Below are 18,423 nucleotides of genomic sequence, written 5' to 3'. Positions count from 1 at the left end.
AACATTTAAAATACTTCTTAACTTTGCCTTCCAGGGACTCCATTCTGTAAAGTCCCAGGCAAAACAAGTATCTACCTCTCACTATTACTGAGCAGTCTATATCCTAGGGAACACATATAGAGCCAAAGGTCATTTGACACTGAACTTTATTTGTTCTGACCATCTGATATACTGTCCACCCTGCTGGGAAACAGAGACAATGCCCATGAGGGTGGGCCTCTGCAGAAGGCCAGAGACATGCCAAAATAAACACTGTGGTCAGGCCTCAGGAACAGCCTGGGAGGACAGGTTCTGTGATTGCTAGTCAACCACCCAATCAGGTCTTCTCTCTTCTCAGCTCTAAATGAGTGCTGATTCTTCAAAAGGCTCTCAGAGCTGCACTCTGGAGATCAATAACTGACTTCGATATCTCAAGTCTTGATTACAAAGAAATATAAGTTACCCAGTTGTCTATGAGACTCCAACTGCCTTTACTGGCCATGACCCAAATATGGAGTGGGTTGGGGAGGGGTCAGAGATAGAAATTAACCTGGAGATTTCCGCTAAACATCAAGCAAGGGCTGGCAAACTGATTCCACCAGAGAAACCCTGCAAAATATGACCAAGGTTCTATAGGGTTGCCCCAGAAACATTTTCCTAGGAGCTATTTGTGCTACATAACCAGTGCTGAGCAAGTAAGGGCTTGCTCCCCACAGTCCCATGCCACCCTTGAAGGCTTCTTAATGCAGACCCCTCACGTTAGATCCCATGGGGCTGCTGCTTCCCAAAGCCGGTAAAGTGAAAGCATTTCCCATCACCAAGCAGCAGGACACTCTCTCCTGTCTGCTTTCTAAGCAGGCCCTAAGGAGGGCTCAAGAGTGAGTATAAGACTTGAAAGAAGTAGAGAAAACATTGCCTAGGTACACCCAGTCCTCCCTGCTTTTCCAGCTCCAGCCACCTGAGGGCTCCTGGCTACAGAAAATCAGGCACCAGGCCCTGGCTTTGCTCCCAGAAAAGGCTTGGAATCAGGAAGCCTATGCCCAGCGAGCCTGGGGGCAGCTCTGTTTCACCAACACCTGAGGGCGGGCGAATGCACCACAGGTCTCAGGTTTCAGGGGGGATGGCAGTTGCCTGTCTAAGGCTTCTCTGTTCCTTGGAATTGTACAGAATGTCTCTTGTGGCTTTTCCTCCTCCCTCCTTTTTTCCTGTTGACTCTCCCCATCTGGCTCTATGAATCACCAGAGTCCACAGGAAAGCAGCAGATGTTGACTTTACTCCTTTCAAGCCAACGTCAGCTCCCTCCTGTGGAGTGGGGAACAGGCAGGAAGGTGAGAGGGTGGAAGAATCGAGGAAGATAACTCTTATCCTTTCCAAACTGTGAGGGAAGATTAAGAGGGAATCTGAAAGGAGTCAGGCACCTAGGCAAAAAAATGATTGGTTCCTGGGGATAAAAGGACCCCAAACAAAGGCCCCAGTGTTGGCTATGGAACCAGGATCATGAAGAGGAGGGAAGCAGAGGGTGGGAGCATGGCTAGTTTTGGTGCCAGCTCTTCTTGTCTGAGGTAAAGCCTCTTCTCTAGCCAACAGCATCCCTAGGACTCAAAAGTCAAGTCAGGCTGCTGGTCTGGGGAGATAGTCCAGAGGCGGCTGCTTGTCCCATCTGAGCCCCCAAACCTCCGCTTTTATGCAAGTGTCTTGAAGAAGCTGCCAGGGAGGACTTTCTAGACCCTTATTCTACATTCATTGTTCCAACTTCTCTTCTCTTTTTTCTTCCTCAGGGATTTTCTTATGGGCAAAGAAGCCAAGCTGTAGAGGAAAAGATAAGCGTCATCGCCAAATGCCTGGACTGGGAACCCTGCCAGTAGCTCTCAGACTTATCTGAGATCTTCACTTTTGTTCTGTTTCCAAAAATGGAATTCAAATTTATTTTATTTGGCTTAGGAGAATTTAACCAACATTTGTGGGGTACGGCGAAGGAGACCTGGGCATGACATCCACAGCCTGCTTAGCTGCCCAGCACAAATCATGTTCTCTCTGCTATAATCAAGAATTCTTCAACTCATGGGCAGCATGCTCCACACTCCCCACTAAAGCAGTGCTTACCTTCCACAGGCAGAAGACAAGGAGAGCAAGCAGGAGCAACCCTCCCAGGACACTGCCTATGAGGATCCACAGGGAGATGAGGATAGGCCGGGTCTGAACCACCTCCAGAAGGCTCTGTATGGAGAGAAGAGTAGTTTTCTACATGCATTCTGTAACCCAACTAGTCTCATCTCACACTATACCAAAGCCAGCCCCTAAATAGAATAACCTCCTTCTACTTAAAAGAAAGAAACGGAGGCAGGAATGGCGGCAGTGGAACACTAGGATCCTGCTACCTGATGGAGATGCCTTTGTTCTGGAAAAGCCCACGGGTGGCCCTATCCTATACCCATCATCATTATTTTCACAGCTCTCAAACTCGGTCTCCGGCCCCACCTCACTCCAACGGGAGGCTTCAGTCAGCTGTAGGACACTGCCCTCCTCGGTTCCCAGCTCAAAGGTGCTGACCACCATCAGGGACTTGAACTTGGCCTGTGGAACAAGTGGATAGGAAGACATTTAAAATGAGCCATCACCAGGTGATGTAGTTGTTTAGAATCCCAATAGCAAAGTTGAGGCCGAGAGACATAACCTCAAGGGCTCTCAAGACTAGAAGAAAAGGCTGAAGACCAATGGGAAAAGAGAGGAAGGATAATAGATGGAAAACCCCTGGTCACATCTGCTGCTGCTGTTTGTTTTCCAAGGACAGTCAGTACATCTGGTACTTTACCTGAAATGCATTCTACTTCTCTTTCCTTTGGCTGACCTCTACCCCTCCTTTAGATTGAAGTTTAGAAGTCATCCCCTCTGGGATTTAGGGAAATCATTCTTCCTAACCCCCACCAACCCTGGTGTTTACTTCTGTCTTTCACTCCTGAACTATAAGATCCTCCAGGTTAAAGGCTGTGCCTTAATAACTTTTGTGTCCTTGGTGCCTAGTAGATAGCACAGTGCCAAGTATGTAGCAGTTTCTTTTTTTTTTTTTTTTTTTTTTTGAGATGGAGTCTCTCTCTGTCACCCAGGCTGGAGTGCAGTGGCGCAATCTCTGCTCACTGCAAGCTCCGCCTCCCGGGTTCACGCCATTCTTCTGCCTCAGCCTCAGCCTCCCAAGGAGCTGGGACTACAGGCGCCCGCCACCACACCTAGCTAATTTTTTGTATTTTTAGTAGAGACAGGGTTTCACTGTGTTAGCCAGGATGGTCTTGATCTCCTGACCTCGTGATCCGCCTGCCTCGGCCTCCCAAAGTGCAGGGATTACAGGCGTGAGCCACCGCGCCCAGCCATGTAGTGGTTTCTTAATAAATCTTTGTTGAAAGCATGAATAGATTAATGAAAAAAAGATACCAAAGAAGGACAAAGAGACTTGGAGAAGGATGGTTTATTGGACTGAACTTCCCTAAAACATATGATGACATCCCAGGGATCTTGTGTTATTCCAGGTAGATATGGGAAAGCACATCAACCTTAGTGCCAAATGCCATTACAATTAAGATGCCATTCCCCTGCCCAGGAGGAACTCACACTGACTCCTCACTACCTGTCATATTAAGTTCAATTTCTCCCTGGATTCAAAGGCCTTTCATAATCTAGATCCCTCTCGCCTATACAATCTTACTTCCCACTGCTCCCCAATGCAAATCCTGCATGTAATATCAATTATTCATTCATTTAGCAAAAATATATTAAGCACCTACAATGAGTTAGGCATGGGGGCTAAATGTTGGAGATATTCTCCTCAGTGTCAGCCTAATACAGGGCCTTTTATGTAATAGGCACTTGATGGATTATTAACTGATTAAATGTAGGTATCCTGTAAATGTTGATTGATACAGCACTAAGGAATGGTCAGTGGAGGAAAATACAAGGATAATAACTTGTGTTCACCATATGTCCAGCTCATTATTCATTTATTCTTTATAACAACCCCATGAAATTGGTATTATCTTCCCCTTTTAGAGATTAGGAAAAAGAGGCTTAGGGAGATGAAATAACTTGGTCGTGGTCAAATAGCTAGTAAGAGGCAAAAGTGAAACTTGAACATGGGTCTGTCTACCTCCAAAACCTATGCTAAAGTTCCAGAAAGGAGCAAAAGAGGGGAGTAGTAGAAAAGGAAAGGCTTACTCTTCGGAAAAATTCATTGTGAACCAGCCTCAATAGTCCAACAGAGACCTCGGTCCCCTTTGCCAGCTGCCCAAGGTGGCACCTCACCACCTGACACTGAGTATTGCTCCCATTCTAACAGAAGAGAGAGAGACAGACAGATCAGGACTCTGTGGTGGAAAGATCCTCTTTCCCCACCTCTAGTTCACACAGTCTTGTCCCAAGGCACCTGACTCCATTTTCATTCCCACTCCAGATCAGACCCTGGGGTGGAAAGATCCCTTCCTCTCCGCTCCAGTTCCTACCCCCTTGTCCAGGGCACCCAACTCCACTTGCATTCCCACTCCGACACCCCCTTGTGACTCATACCAGTCTGTTTGTGTGTTGAAGCTCCTCTGGATGCACAGGGGGTGCTGGGGGTTCAGTCAGATTCTGCACTGTGCAGCTTGCCTAGGGGAAGATCCAACTTGAAAGACCCTCCTGATGGGGTGGGGCTAGCCACTCAAGGCTGAGCTGGAACATACCCACACCTTGCAGTTCTTCCCCTTATAATCCCTTTTTATTCTCCCAAATAAGCCACATGTGTGAAAAGAAAGCCCCCCCCAGAGAGAGGAGCCCCAAGAGTAGCAGCCCAACAGATAGGGAGCTGGTCTGGTGTCCAGCTTCAGTGAGTCCACCAGCTCAAGGGGGCAGGACTCCATGCCCTCCTAGACCAGACTCACATTGTTAGTGATGACTTGAGACAGTGATAGGAAGTAATTGCCCCCATGGGCTACAGCTGGAAGGAGGGCTGAGATGATGAGGCCACTGACCACATAGCAGCCTAGGTTCTGAACCTAAGAGGAAGGTTGGGAACAGTAAGAAGTGGGAGATGGAAGGCCCTTCCTCATCTGTTCCCCTTCACCCTAGATACCATTAAAATCCAAGAGAGACCCTTCCAATCCTTTTCCCACAAAGCTGCTGTTCTCCCACCTCCCCTTCATGCCAAGACCCCTCCAGCTTCTCACCCTAAGAGTGGTTTTGAATTCTGGGCCAGGACCCACTGGGAGGGTCCCATATGGGTGAACCTCATAGCGGTGCAGGGTAGACTCACTGTGTGAACACCAAGTCAGGAAGTACATGGTCACAGCCATGACACAGACACAGGGGCACATGATCAGCACACAGACATGGATTCAGAGGAGGCAGGGCCAGCACATGGATAAAGAGATGGGGGTACATGCAGAAGACAGAAGTAGAACATGACACAGACAATGCAAGCTTTGTGGCTACATCCCACATCCCCTCATCCCAGCTCCAGTGCCCAAGGCCTGGCAAAACCTTATACCTAGGAAAGTAAGATGCTTAAAAGGGAAGGTTCAGCATGAATAGGATTAAGGGCAAAAAGACTGAGCAGCCGCAAGGGCTTGGGTTTTGGGAAACACTGAGGCACATGGAAAGGGAGGGAAGCAGCATAAGGGTATGAGTGTGAAGTGAGAACTGGGTCCCACCTAGAAGCTGGGCCTACCTAGAGAAGAGGAGATGGGGCTCATATTGGATGTGGGCTGAGGTCTGGGCTGTGTTATCTTGAAGGGTTCCATCTCTCTCCAGGCTGTCACTGTAGGGTCAGAGGGGAGAGGCTCACATCTCAACCCCTCCTCAGAAGACGCCCTTCTCTGCTAATAGAGGAATCAGTGTTGTTCCTCCCCACCCCTCCAGTCAAGACTCAGTAGGAGGAGAGGTCTAGAAGAAAGTTCCCTCATTCTCACCTGCTGGCAGTCAGCTTCACGAAGACTTGGCTCAGGAGAGAGGAGCAGCTAAACTCGAACTCAAGCAGAAAGGTCACCTAGGGGCAGGGGACACAGGGTAATGGTAGAGTCTTTCTCATGGAACAACTACAGAGGAACAGGAGCCCTTGTGTGCCTCCTTCCCTGAAGTCCCAGGACCCTCAGATCCCAGCCTCTGCCCTCCTAGAGCCTCCTCTTCATCCTAGACCCCAACTCACCTTGGCTCCAGTCTGGAAGACAGGATGCCCCACAATGCAGAGCCTGGCATGAGTAGAAGGGGCTGCACATTCCACCTTTATTGGGCTGTCTCTCTGAGGGCAGGGGAATGGAGATGGAAGCTGGAGCTGGGGCTGCAACTGCTGTCCTACCCACAGCCTCTAAACACTGAGCCATTCTCTAGAACACCTCACAGCTGAGGCCAGTACCCCAACCTTCTTCCTCCTCCTTTCTTTCCTTCTCCCACACCCCCTCCTCCAAGGGCACCTGAGGAGTGAGACTGGCCAGGTGGAGGTTTCTAGAGAAGATGAGACTCAGGCTAGTATTGTAAGCATTTTCCTTCCTGTTTTCCAGAGTTGCAGATACCAGCGCTTTCTGCCGGCCACCTCGAACCACAAATGGGGCCTTCCTGGGAATGATGAATGAGGGAGAGACCAGGAGTTGAAGGAGGGGAGTGCCAAAAGTCTCACTTTTGTTATCATGGGTAAGAAACAACCCCCTACCCCCAGCTCCCTTCGAGTCCCTTCCAGTCTGTCTCAGGTCACCCTGGTTTGCCCAGTACATGTCCATCCAACCTGGAGCCTCTGATGTCCATATTCACTTGAAGCACCAGGTCTGTGACACATTCATTGTCAGGGCCACAATCCTTTGAGAAGGGGACCTGGAAGAAAGGGAAGGGCCTAAGGGTTGAGAGGGAAGCAAGGAGGAAAGGAATAGAATAGGGGAAAAGTGAAAAGACAAAAGTGGGCATATTTTTATTCGAGGATCCCAGGTCAGATTTCACCATGATCTCATGTCTTCTCCCTCCCTTTTCTCTTGAAAGAGGGCAGTGTTGGGGGCAAGGGGCAGGGCATGGCACTGCTGACCAGCTTTTGTATAGAGGTAGGTGAGCCCTCATCCAGCACAGGCCCTGGCTTTGTGGTATTGTCCAAGGCAAAGGTCACAGTAAAGGCCACAGGCCGGAGGTAATCTGACGTATCCTGAAGGAAAACAGAGTCACAGAGTCAAGGATCATGTGATAATTGTAGTGATCATTTATGAAGTATTTTCTGTGTGCTGGGCACTGTCCTAAGATCTTAACTGTATTACTAAATTTAATTTTAATACAACTCCTATGATATAGTTATTACTATTATCACCCCTTTGCAGACAAGAAAACTGAGGGTTGGACTTGCCAGAATTCATAGGTGGTAAATGGCACAGCTAGGATTCAAACCCAGATCAGCCCTGACTCCAAAGTCTGAATCATCTCGTTCTCCCGGCTTTGGCTTTCTTGCTGATCCAGCTGGAATTCCTCCTCTGACCCAGACTTCTCCTCATTCTCAGTTCCTGCCCTCTCCTTACCAGCACATGGAAGTGTAGCTGCTCACAAGTGACATTCCCCACACTGAGCCGGAGCCTCCGAGGGGACAGCCTCTGGCCAGAGCCATCAAATGCTGCACGTGCCCCAGCCGTCCATTCATCCAGTGATGCTGTGAACCTCATGTCTGAATGAAGGAGGCAAGAGTGAGGGTGGAAAGGGGTCTAGTGAGGAAGGCAGGCAAGGAATTGAGAGTTGCCTGTGATGCGCTTTAGTCACTCACAGAATCGGCGATCCCAGCGACCAGGAGTACGGGAGGTCACTTGGAAGCAGAGGGCTGCAGTCAGACAGACTGCCTCCTGGCCTCGCCGCCTACAGTCCCTCTGAACCACACTGATGGCCTGTGGGGTCACCTCCAGTGACGGGGCCAGATGGACAATGGGCCGGGAGCTGGGAACAGTGTGGAAAAGAGATTCTATCAGTAGGAGGTAAGCCCTTGAGAAGCGCAAGCCCAGTGTTTGCTTCTCCATGGTTAAAACAAAGAAGGAGGGGCTGAATGCATATGTCACCCTCCCCGGGAGCCCTCTGACAGAAGTAAGATAATAGATTCATGTCATTGATCTTTTTTTTTTTTTTTTTTTTTTTTGAGATGGAGCTCACTCTGTGGCCCAGGCTGGAGTGCAGTGGGGCGATCTCAGCTCACTGCAACCTCTGCCTCCTGGGTTCAAGTGATTCTCCTGCCTCAGCCTCCCGAGTAGCTGGGATTACTGGCGCCCACCACCATGCTCAGATAATTTTTTGTATTTTTAGTAGAGACAGGGTTTCACCATGTTGGCCAGTCTGGTCTTGAACTCCTGGCCTCAAATGATCCTCTTACCTTGGCCTCCCAAAGTGCTGGGATTACAGGTGTGAGCCACTGTACCCGGCCCTAGATTCACGTCAATAGGCACTTATATGCTAGGCACTGTGTTAAAATCATTATATGGATTATCTCATTTAACCCTCACAATAAACCTATAAGGTAGGTACTATTACTATTGTCATTTTTTTAAACTAGGAATGGAGGCACAGAGTAAGTTGACCAAGAAACCCAAATCTCAGTCTGTGACTTTAAGGCCCTTGCCTTTAACAGCTATGCTATGCTGTCCACTGCTACCTGAGCTGGGACCCCTCACCTGAGCAGGATGGCCGCCCCCTGGGCACCCACAGCCACATCGACCAGATCATCTCCATCCAGATCTAGCCGGCCATCCACACTTCGGCCAAAGTAGCTGAGGGCATGTGGCATGGAGGCAGCAGCAATCCTCTGAGAGGAAGAGAGAGGAGACTAAGGCAGGGACCCATACACCTAGTTTCTCAGGCCTCCTGCCTTGCTCTTTCTTTATTTTTACTTTATTTATTTTATTTATTTATTTATTTATTTTTATTTTTTATTTTTGAGATGGAGTTTCACTCTTGTTGCCCAGGCTGGAGTGCAATGGTGTGATCTTGGCTCACTGTAACCTCCGCCTCCCAGGTTCAAGCAATTCTCCTGCCCCAGCCTTCCAAGTAGCTGGGATTACAGGCGTGCGCCACCAGGCCCAGCTAACTTTTTGTATTTTTAGTAGAGTTTCATCATGTTAGCCAGGCTGGTCTCCAACTCCCGACCTCAGGTGATCCGCCTGCCTCGGCCTCCCAAAGTGCTGGGATTACAGACGTGAGCCACCGCGCCCAGCCATGCCTTGCTCTTTATAATCCTCCCATCAGTCCTGGGAATAAGAGAAACTTGCCTGTGTTCAGGAGTTCTTAGTTCAGCAACCTGTATTCTACCCCGCTGCCTTAAGTTTTTGCCTACTAATAAAAGCACTTGTTCAGTTTGGGTCTCAAGCCAAGGGGACTATTGACAAGCAAAGAGCATCCCCCTACTCCTCTTCCTACAACCATGCCCCTGCTTTATTTGGGTACTCCTGACCTGGGCAGGATGGGGCCTGACTCCACTCTGGGTTCCATGGTACAGGTACAGTGCTCCCTGGTGCCCATCCTCCAGAGGTGCCCCCACAGCCACATCAGCAAAACCATCTTGGTTCAGATCAGGAAGAGCACCCATGGCAAAGCCAAATCGAGCATCCTGGGGGGGTTCTGGCTGAAGTGTTCCTTGGAGGGTCAGCAAGGACTGCTGGTGGAGGAGAGAAGATAGAAGATGCTAATCCAGCAGCCCCAACCTCTCAGCAAACCCTCAAATATGTACACCCTCCCTCCTTTCCTCCCCCACCCCCACAACGCAAGTCCAGGGCAGGGGGTCCCAGCAAGTCTCACCTGGCCCACCAGATACACATAAACACGTCCTGTTTCCTTGTTCTGGGGTCCCAGGAACATGGGGGCAGCCACAAGTAAGACATCAGTTGTTCCATCCCTATCTGTATCCAATGGGCAGAGCTCACTGCCAAAGTATGAACCAATCTGGGGAATGGTGGGTGATGATGACCCCAGAGAAAAGGGAAGGTGACTGTAGACAAGTGGACTCAGTGGGAAGCACTCACCAGCCTGCCAGTCTGCTCCTTACATCCCTGACAGACTCTGCCAACCAGAATTCCGCACAGACTTTGCAGGCCTCTCTCTTACCCACTTCACACTCCTCCCCAACAGCCCAGAGGTCCCTGGGAATCCAAAGGTCCCACCCTTCCTTGGATGCCCTACCTGCTCCCCCTGGAGGCTCTGGGCAACCCTCACAGCCCCATCTTTCTTAAGCTGGAAGGCGATGACTTTTCCTCGATGTCTAAATCGAGGAGCCCCAGAGAGAAACAGGCGGCGTCCACCCCGCAAAAGCATGGAAGAAACAGAGTAACCTAGAAGTGAGCAAAGTAACAGAGGTAAAGGAAAAGAAGATGGGGTCCAGAGTAGGGGGTTCCCTAAAGGCACAGCAGGAGGTCCCAAGGGAAGTAGTAAGAGGTCAGTGAGAAACCTCATGAGTTAAGAGGGAGTATTTCATACCCCGCAACTAGGGATGTATTTCCTCCCCTACCCTGCAAGTCCTCTGCAACTCTGCTACTCACCCAGGTAGGCTGCATGGTTCTGCAATGCAGAGGGGAACTCGTCTTCCAGAGCCATTCGTGGGGGGAAAAGGTGGTGACCTCCTTCAAGCCATAGCACAGAGCCCCCCCAGTCATAGGCCCCCACCATCCCAAAGAGAATCCCATCCTGTGGGACAGAAGCAGATGGAGTCACTGAGAAGACAGTGGGGTATAAAGGGAAAAAAACATTCCAGGAGTGAAAAGATCACTGAGGGTCTGCTGGGCTCAGTTGGAAAGGCATGGGAAGGTCAGGATGGAGGCTGGTTAAAGGAGGAATCTGGAGGGCCCTGTGGTTGAAGTTATCTGAGTCAGAGAATGGGAGAAGTCATGAAGGGGTCAATCTGTCCAACCTTTAGCCGATGAGTGGAGAAACCAATCTGAGACATTTCCAGCCCAAAGGAGCTTTCATTTTCTGCATGGGACCCTTAGTCGTGAGAAAATATTGAGACAATATCAGGGGAAGACAGTTTCCCCTTTGACCTACTGAACTCACTCCAGAGCCCCACCCACACTCCAGAACTTCTCCCACCCTGTCCATTTCTCCAGAGTAATCCTCACCTTCGAGGCCAAAAATCCGATCTCCTAGTGCATCCACAATGTCAGTCAGAGCAGCCTCATCTGTGACATTGAAGAAGAATCGCTCATCTGGATCACTGGCAATAGTTCTAATTTCTCTCAGGAAAGAGCTGGGATCTCGCTGCCGCCGGAGGTAGTGACCAAGGACCTAAGAGGTCATAAGATCAAGGAATGAGGTGTTAGAGTTGGCACAGAACACAGCCAACTAACATGATGTGGCTGAAGTCTGGAAAGTAGTTAATGGCCTTGTTTTCCTCAAGTTCCCAGTACTTGGACAGTTCACAAGACACTGCCCCCCTGCCACCCCCCAGCTCTTCCAGATCCAGGGTGAATTCTCACTGCAATCCCATAGCGTGTCACTCTTCCAGCCTCACAGGTCTTTAGTGCTGCAGGAAGCTCCTCTCCATCATGGGACTCTCCATCAGTGACAACCACCAGTAGCCTGGCAGCCTCGGGTCGGCCCCCATGGGACTGACTGAACCCTTCTGTGCTGAGAAGAGAAAGGAGTGAGGTGTGATCAGATGTGTGCAGACACACACACACACACACACACACACACACACACACAGGATTTAACATCAGCACTTCACTGAGGTCAGGCATCTTGCCTTTTAGGCCATTTCTTGAGTATTTAACATGGAGATGGCATGGAATGAGAGCTCAAATGTTTGAATGTCATAGAACATACAGAGTAGCTTATCAATCTAAATAAGTACAACATTCATACACTCAGATTCATTCAACAAATATTGTACTTGGGAGGACAAATATTAAGGAAATATAGAACAGAAGAGAATGGTCTGGGCAGGGACTCCTCCCAGAGATGAGTTGTTTTGTTTTGTTTCAATTTTACCACTGTGCCCCTAGAGATGAGTTTTGGATCATGTTTGGAACGTGGGCTAGGACATTAGTAGTGGAGAACCTGTGGGCCAGGATCACTGTTGGAGTGGAGGGATAGAAAGATACTTCTGTCTGTGAAATATGGAAAGACACAGACATAGACACTTTGTAGAAATGTAGTGAGAGGGAGTGCAGTGACAGCCCACTTAGCCTTCCTCTGTGTACCATTAGTGTACATACAAAGAAAGTATGCAAGACATCTTGGGATATACACACTGCACTCCAAACCTGCCCTAACTTCTCCTTCTTCTTTTTTTACTTTTTCTTTTTTTTAAAGGGAAAGTTTTATTTTATTTCTTAATTTATTTTATTTTATTTTATTTTTGAGATGGAGTTTTGCTTTTATTGCCCAGGCTGGAGTGCAATGGCATGATCTCGGCTCACCGCAACCTCCACCTCCCGGGTTCAAGAGAGTCTCCTGCCTCAGCCTCCTGAGTAGCTGGGATTACAGACATGTGCCACCATGCCTGGCTAATTTTGTATTTTTAGTAGAGATGGGGTTTCTCCATGTTGGTCAGGCTGGTCTCAAACTCCCGACCTCAGGTGATCTGCCCGCCTCGGCCTCCCAAAGTGCTGGGATTACAGGCGGGAGCCACCGCACCCAGCCCTGCCCTAACTCTTCTAAGGCTTCATTGCTCTAGCCTCCCACACCTCTCTTCCCAGTGCCTCACCAGGCCACCATTATTGCTTGGGCAGTCTTTGTTTCTCGTCCCTCCCGCCGACTGAGGTTCTTTGCTGCTCTCACCACTTCTTCCTTCGTTCGAAAATCTCCCAGGGACCACTCATGTACAGGGCTCTCCCCATACTGTACCAGTCCCACCTGGGAATAAAGCACATTCAAAAGAAATGTATGTATGTGAGATCGGGGGAGAGGAGGAAGAAGAAAGTATGTAAGAAGAGGAGAGATGAACACCTGGATACTACTGAAGATAACACCTACATTTATCCCCTCTCTCTCTCTCTCTCCCCTTCCAAGCCCATCCATATTGCTTTTCTCTCTCTAAGAAATGGGGTCTCACTCTTTCACCCAGGCTGGAGTGCAGCTGTGTGATCAAAGCTCACTGCAGCCTCAAACTCATGGGCTCAATTGATCTCTTACCTCAGCCTCCTGAGTAGCTGGGACTGCAGGTGCATGCCACCATGCCTGGCTAATTTCTTTTTTTTTTTTTCATATTTTTAGAGATGAGGTCTCACTATATTGCCCAGGCTAGTCTTGAACCCCTGGCCTCAAGGGATCCTCCCACCTCCACCTCTTGAGTAGGTGCCACAAGCAACTGCGCCTAGCTCATATTGCCTTCTCTTACCTGTATCTGTTCCGGGTCAATAAACAGTTTCCCTACCAGTCTTCGTAGGAAGGTCTGAACTTCAGACCAGGGGTAGATGCTGTTGGAGCCATCCAAGACGATGACAACATCCATGTATGTTGGGCAGCCTAGAAGGAAGGGGAAAACTGAGGTAGAAGACACTGAGCTGGGGGCAACAAAGGAAAGAGGTCACAGGAGGACACGTTCAATTTAGACATTTATAAGGCACTTCTTACATGCAAAAAAGGTACTGTGCCAGGCTCTGTGTAAGTGTAGAAATTAATAAAAGATCCCTTTAGTAATCTTCAGTAATTGTGTGTATGTAAGTATATATATAAATGTATATATGTGTGTATATATGTATATATAGGTATATAAACACACAAATATACACATTTATATATATATAATTTATAAATACAATGCTCTAAAAAACAAGAAGGAATTAAATGCTAGGTAGGAATATAGCATGACTCTGTACAGTGGGGGAACAAAAGCAGATTGGTTCTGATGGTGGGGAATGAAACATGGTAGCAACTAAGAAGATAGTAAAGACTGAAAATATTTAAGGAGAAGAGAATATTAGGAAAGGCATTTGGGTAGAGAACATTTTGTTTGTTTTTGAGACAGAGTCTCACTCTGTTGCCCAGGCTGGAGTGTAGTGGTATAATCATGGCTCACTGCAGCCTTGACCTCCTGGGCTCAAACGATCTTCCCACCTTGGCCTCCTGAGTAGCTGGGACCACAGGCATGCACCACCATGCCTGGCTAATTTTTTTATTTTTTATTTTTGTAGAGATGGGGTCTATGTTGCCCAGGCTGGTCTCAAACCTCCAGACCTCAAACAATCCTCCTGCCTTGGCCTCCCAAAATGTTGGGATTATAGGCATGAGCCACTGTGCCAGGCCAGATCATGGACTCCTGATAAGGAGTCCGAGTTATTATTATTATTATTTTTGAGATGGTGTCTTGCTTACTCTGTCACCCAGGCTAGAGTGCAGTGGCACAATCTTGGCTCACTGCAACCTCCACCTCCTGGGTTGAAGCGAGATTCTCCTGCCTTAGCCTCCCGAGTAGCTGAGATTGCAGGCATGCACCACCACGCCCGGCTAACTTTTGTGTTTTTTTCTCTTTTTTTTTGAGACAGAGTCTCACTCTGTCACCAGAACTGGAGTGCAGTGGCACGATCTCGGCTCACTGCAACCTCCGCCTCTCTATATCAAGCGGTTCTCCTGCCTCTGCTTCCCGAATAGCTGGAACTACAGGTGCTCGCCACTATGCCCAGCTAATTTTTGTATTTTTAGTAGAGATGGGGTTTCACCATATTGGCCAGTATGGTCTCGATCTCTTGACCTTATGATCTGCCCGCCTTTGCCTCCCAAAGTGCTGGGATTACAGGCATGAGCCACCATACCCAGCAATTTTTGTATTTTTTTAGTAGAGATGGGATTTCACCATGTTGGCCAGGCTGGTCTTGAACTCCTGACTTCAAGTGATATGCCCACCTTGGCCTCCCAAAGTGCTGGGATGACAGGTGTGAGCCACCATACCTGGGCAGGAGTCTGAATTCTAATCTGTCAGGAAACATGGAGCTTTTGCAAGCATATTAGGTAGCAATGAGGACAGCCATGCAGGCCCTCTGCCAGGCATCATACCCCTTTGCCCCATCTTTTTCCCACCCAGTATCCCCTTCTGGGAACCAAGTACTCAGCCTTCCTCTGGCTCACGTTGGGCAGTGGGTGCCAGGCTTCCCTGAGGCCGGAATGAAGCATCCACACGGGCACATATCCCAGAACTGAAGACAGAGCTGCCACAAGCACGAGACCAGAGAGGGGCACAGGCCTGGGGATGGGGAAAATAGTTACTCCCAGGCTTGGGAGGGCACCCTCAGAACATGCTCCCAGTTGAAGGAGGCATGAAGACCACTCCCTGACATTACCTACCTTGCTTTCTAGGTTTTTAACTCCTTGGCCCCTCCACACAGACCATTTTCCCTTACCACATTGCTCTTTTTTCTGTTATGGACCTTCAGAGACACTGCCACCACCCTTTCCTTAGCTCACCATGAATCCCCCATCACCATCTGTCTCTAACAGAGACATCCCCAGGTGCATATTCACAGCAGGATGAGATGAATTTCCCAGTTGGTAGTCACCTGGTTGGAAGGAGGCAGAAGAGAATGAGATCATGGTGTTATAGACGGAGTGCTTGAATTCATGTGATTTTGGAGGAGAATGAGCAGGGATTGGTATCAGATTGGGGACAGGGAGCATGTGGATTTTAGGGGTGAAAAAGCTGAGGTATAGGGAGTTGAAGCTTCTAGAGCATCAAGGTCAGGGGTTAGGAGAAGGGTCAGGTATCTTCTTACCTAAGTGGCTCTTGGCACATGGGGCATGGTGGGCCCCCCCTACAGGGCAGCGATAAACGTCCCCCCTCCGGTCACCTGAAGGCCCATCCCAGGGGGCGCCCACCAGCATCCTGGGAAGAGGATGTGAATATAAGCATAGGGCAAACATGACCCTTGACATAGGCCAAAGGGAAAAAGCATGGAGGTGGCAAGTTTAGAGCCCCAGCCACTTTCAAAAGGCCAGATTAGTTTAGAGTCCCATCTATCTTGGCTCCTCTTTGTTAGCACTACTGCAGTCCCAGTCCCCTGGCACTCCAGTTTCTTCCTCACCATCGCTGTCCACCCCCAATATGTTGTAAGACACTGTATCCAAATTCAGCTTCTGGTGGCCCTGGGAATAGGCGTGGGTGATGTTCATCCAGGTTAAAGGGGGAGCAGAGACCTGTGGGGCCAGGATCATAAGGTTAGCACGAAGCAGTGAATGGCTAGAGGCACAGCCAGAGAGAAGCTGTGAGGGAGCATCTTAATCTCTGTCTGCCTGCTTTTTCACTCATAAGCTTTTCTGGCCTCTCTCAGTGTCTTGTGCTAGAGCCTCAGGCAAAGATGATCCCCTTCCTGTGTTTGTGTCCAGATGCCTAACCTGTGGCCTTCTGCCATGCTGATGTACAGCTGTATTTCCATTCCCACCTCTGAAATTTCATTCACAGACATGTCTGAAAAGGTCAAGTTACTCTTTTCCACAACATTCCTCCCACACACACTCCTCAACAAACTGTGAGGGTCAAAAGAGGGACAGGGCCTTTCTGTATCCCCAGAACAACCATTGCTTCCAATTCTCCCCAAGATAGGGGAAATGAAAGGAAGCTAAGAAGCACCGCACGTCTGGCTCTCTCCTTCTCTATCTCTTCCTGACTCTCAGGGTCATTGTCACACTCGCACTGTCTTTTTCCAATGTCTAGGTCTCTGGTTGATTCCAGCCTTGGCAATCTCAGTGGTAATTAACTGGGTGGAGCCACCCGCCTGCCCACACACATAGTTTGCCATCCATCCTTGCCAAGGGTCCCATCACCCTGAAGTTTCCCACAACCTGCCTCCTTTTTAACTCATCTACTCTCCCAACTGCTCCCCCCTCCCCCACCACCGACCTCTATGGTTTCCTCAGTCTTCAACCCACTCTAAAGGTGCCCGACCCTGGCTGATCTTCCCTTTTGACCCCAATGCCTTTAAAAATCAGAGCTGGTATTTTAGGAAACAATGATTACAGGGCACTAGCAAGGAGAAATTCCAGGCCTCTTGTCCTTCCCATGGTCCTTTCCCCAACTATGTCTTGCTCTGTACTTCTAAGCAACCCCTCTCAGGCTACCCCCCACCATTACCAATGGCTGTAGCTTTATCCCAAACCATGCTCATTTTCAGAAAGGTGTTTTGTATGTGAGCAGTTCTGCATCCAGAAAACTGGCAGGGCTGTATGACTAGAAACTGCAGCTCATTGGTTAGATAAACCCAGAGTTCTGACCACATAGTTAGTCAGTTATGCCTCAGGCCCCAGGGACCACCAAGGGTAAGAAGTTAGGGAGGAGATAATAGGAATCAGACTAGCAATGGAAGGTCACATCACATTTCTTTTTTGTCTCCTTACTCCTATAGGGCTTAGGATGAAGATTTTATATATTTAGATACAAATCTCAGCCAAGCATGCTGGCTCATGCCTATAATCCCAGCACTCTCGGTGGCTGTGGAGGGCGGATTGCTTGAGTCCAGGAGTTAAAGACCAGCCTGGGCAACATGGCAAAACTCTGTCTCTACAAAAAAAAAAAAATTAGCCAGGTGTGGTAGCACATGCCTATAGTCTCAGCTACTCAGGAGGCCAAGGTGGGAGGATCACCTCAGTCTGGGAGGTTGAGGCTAGAGTGAGCCATGATCATGCCACTGCACTCCAGCTTGAGTGACAGAGACCCTGTCTCAAAAAAAAAAAAAAAAAAAAAAATTAGCTGGGTGTGGTGGCACGCACCTAGAGGTCCTGACTACTGAGCTATGGTTGCACCACTGCAGTCCAGCCTAGGCAACAAAGTAAGACTCTATCTTTAAAAAATAATAATTATAATGATTATTATTAGATACAAATCTTACACAAGGTCCTAGGCAGCTTTAGCCCCTGCCAGTCTCAATATTGAAACAGTCATATGTGAGGGCATAAAAATGCACAAGGACACAGACACACATAACAAGAAATGTAGAACCAGTGTTCGCTTCCTAAATCCCAAAGAAATTTTAACTCTAATGGTCCCAATTCCAAACAATCTATGTATCTTCCATTCCCACCAGAAACCAAGAAGTTAATTTCCCTCACCTGTCAGGAACACCAGGGGCAAGAACAGGTGAGTGATGAGGGGGAGTTCCATGCCTGATCCGTTTCTGTCCGGTATGAGAAGTCCTCTGGCCTCTGTCTGTCCCTCTCCTTTTCTGTTTTCTTTACTTTCCCTCCCATCCTGCCCCCTCCCAATGGCAGCTAAAAATAAAGTTGGAAGGAATGGGAGGAGTGACGGTGGGGAACTGTGGGGAGCCCCAGACCAAGGAAAGGACTGAGCCATCTTAGTCTATTTCTCTGCCTTGGTGCTGCCCCCTGGAGGCCTCATCTCTATATCCAGAGAACATATTTTTTTGTTCATTTCTGCTATTTCTTTTTTTCTACTGTTTGTTGTTGCCAGGTCAATAATGCTTTCCTCAAATTTGGAATAGGAGTTGGAGATGGATTCTTTTTTATAAGAAAAGAATCTTAAACTTTTATCTAAAAGCTTTAGAC

At 48.7% G+C, this 18,423-nt stretch overlaps 1 protein-coding gene across 13 annotated transcripts; it reads right to left on the bottom strand.

Annotated features, from left to right (window-relative positions):
- Positions 1–129: 129 nt before the first annotated feature.
- Positions 130–18,058, bottom strand: ITGA10 (integrin subunit alpha 10). 13 transcript variants are annotated; one of them, XM_065532779.2, is made up of 30 exons: positions 17,971–18,058; positions 15,951–16,062; positions 15,642–15,751; positions 15,217–15,428; positions 15,001–15,115; positions 13,274–13,401; positions 12,641–12,789; positions 11,409–11,559; positions 11,052–11,217; positions 10,844–10,917; positions 10,476–10,620; positions 10,120–10,268; positions 9,739–9,882; positions 9,395–9,598; positions 8,619–8,749; positions 7,727–7,893; positions 7,488–7,630; positions 7,010–7,123; positions 6,719–6,804; positions 6,411–6,552; positions 6,146–6,238; positions 5,910–5,986; positions 5,669–5,758; positions 5,169–5,253; positions 4,884–4,997; positions 4,531–4,611; positions 4,183–4,296; positions 2,458–2,553; positions 2,083–2,196; positions 130–1,785 (listed from the first exon to the last, which is right to left on the bottom strand). In XM_065532779.2, exons 6-30 carry the CDS (start codon positions 13,385–13,387, stop codon positions 1,720–1,722), a joined length of 3,009 nt encoding a protein of 1,002 aa, XP_065388851.1. In that variant the 5' UTR covers positions 13,388–13,401; positions 15,001–15,115; positions 15,217–15,428; positions 15,642–15,751; positions 15,951–16,062; positions 17,971–18,058; the 3' UTR covers positions 130–1,719. The 13 variants fall into 13 exon arrangements, 9 of the variants coding, with proteins under 9 accessions (XP_065388851.1, XP_005542154.3, XP_015285541.3 ...); XM_005542097.4 differs by having other exon boundaries at positions 15,337–15,428; XM_015430055.3 differs by having other exon boundaries at positions 9,395–9,595; positions 15,337–15,428.
- Positions 18,059–18,423: the final 365 nt, after the last annotated feature.

This window comes from Macaca fascicularis, chromosome 1 (assembly GCF_037993035.2).
Source record: "Macaca fascicularis isolate 582-1 chromosome 1, T2T-MFA8v1.1".
Taxonomy (NCBI): Eukaryota; Metazoa; Chordata; class Mammalia; order Primates; family Cercopithecidae; genus Macaca; species Macaca fascicularis.
Note: the sequence above shows the minus strand (reverse complement) of the source record. Positions and strands in the feature narration are given on the sequence as shown.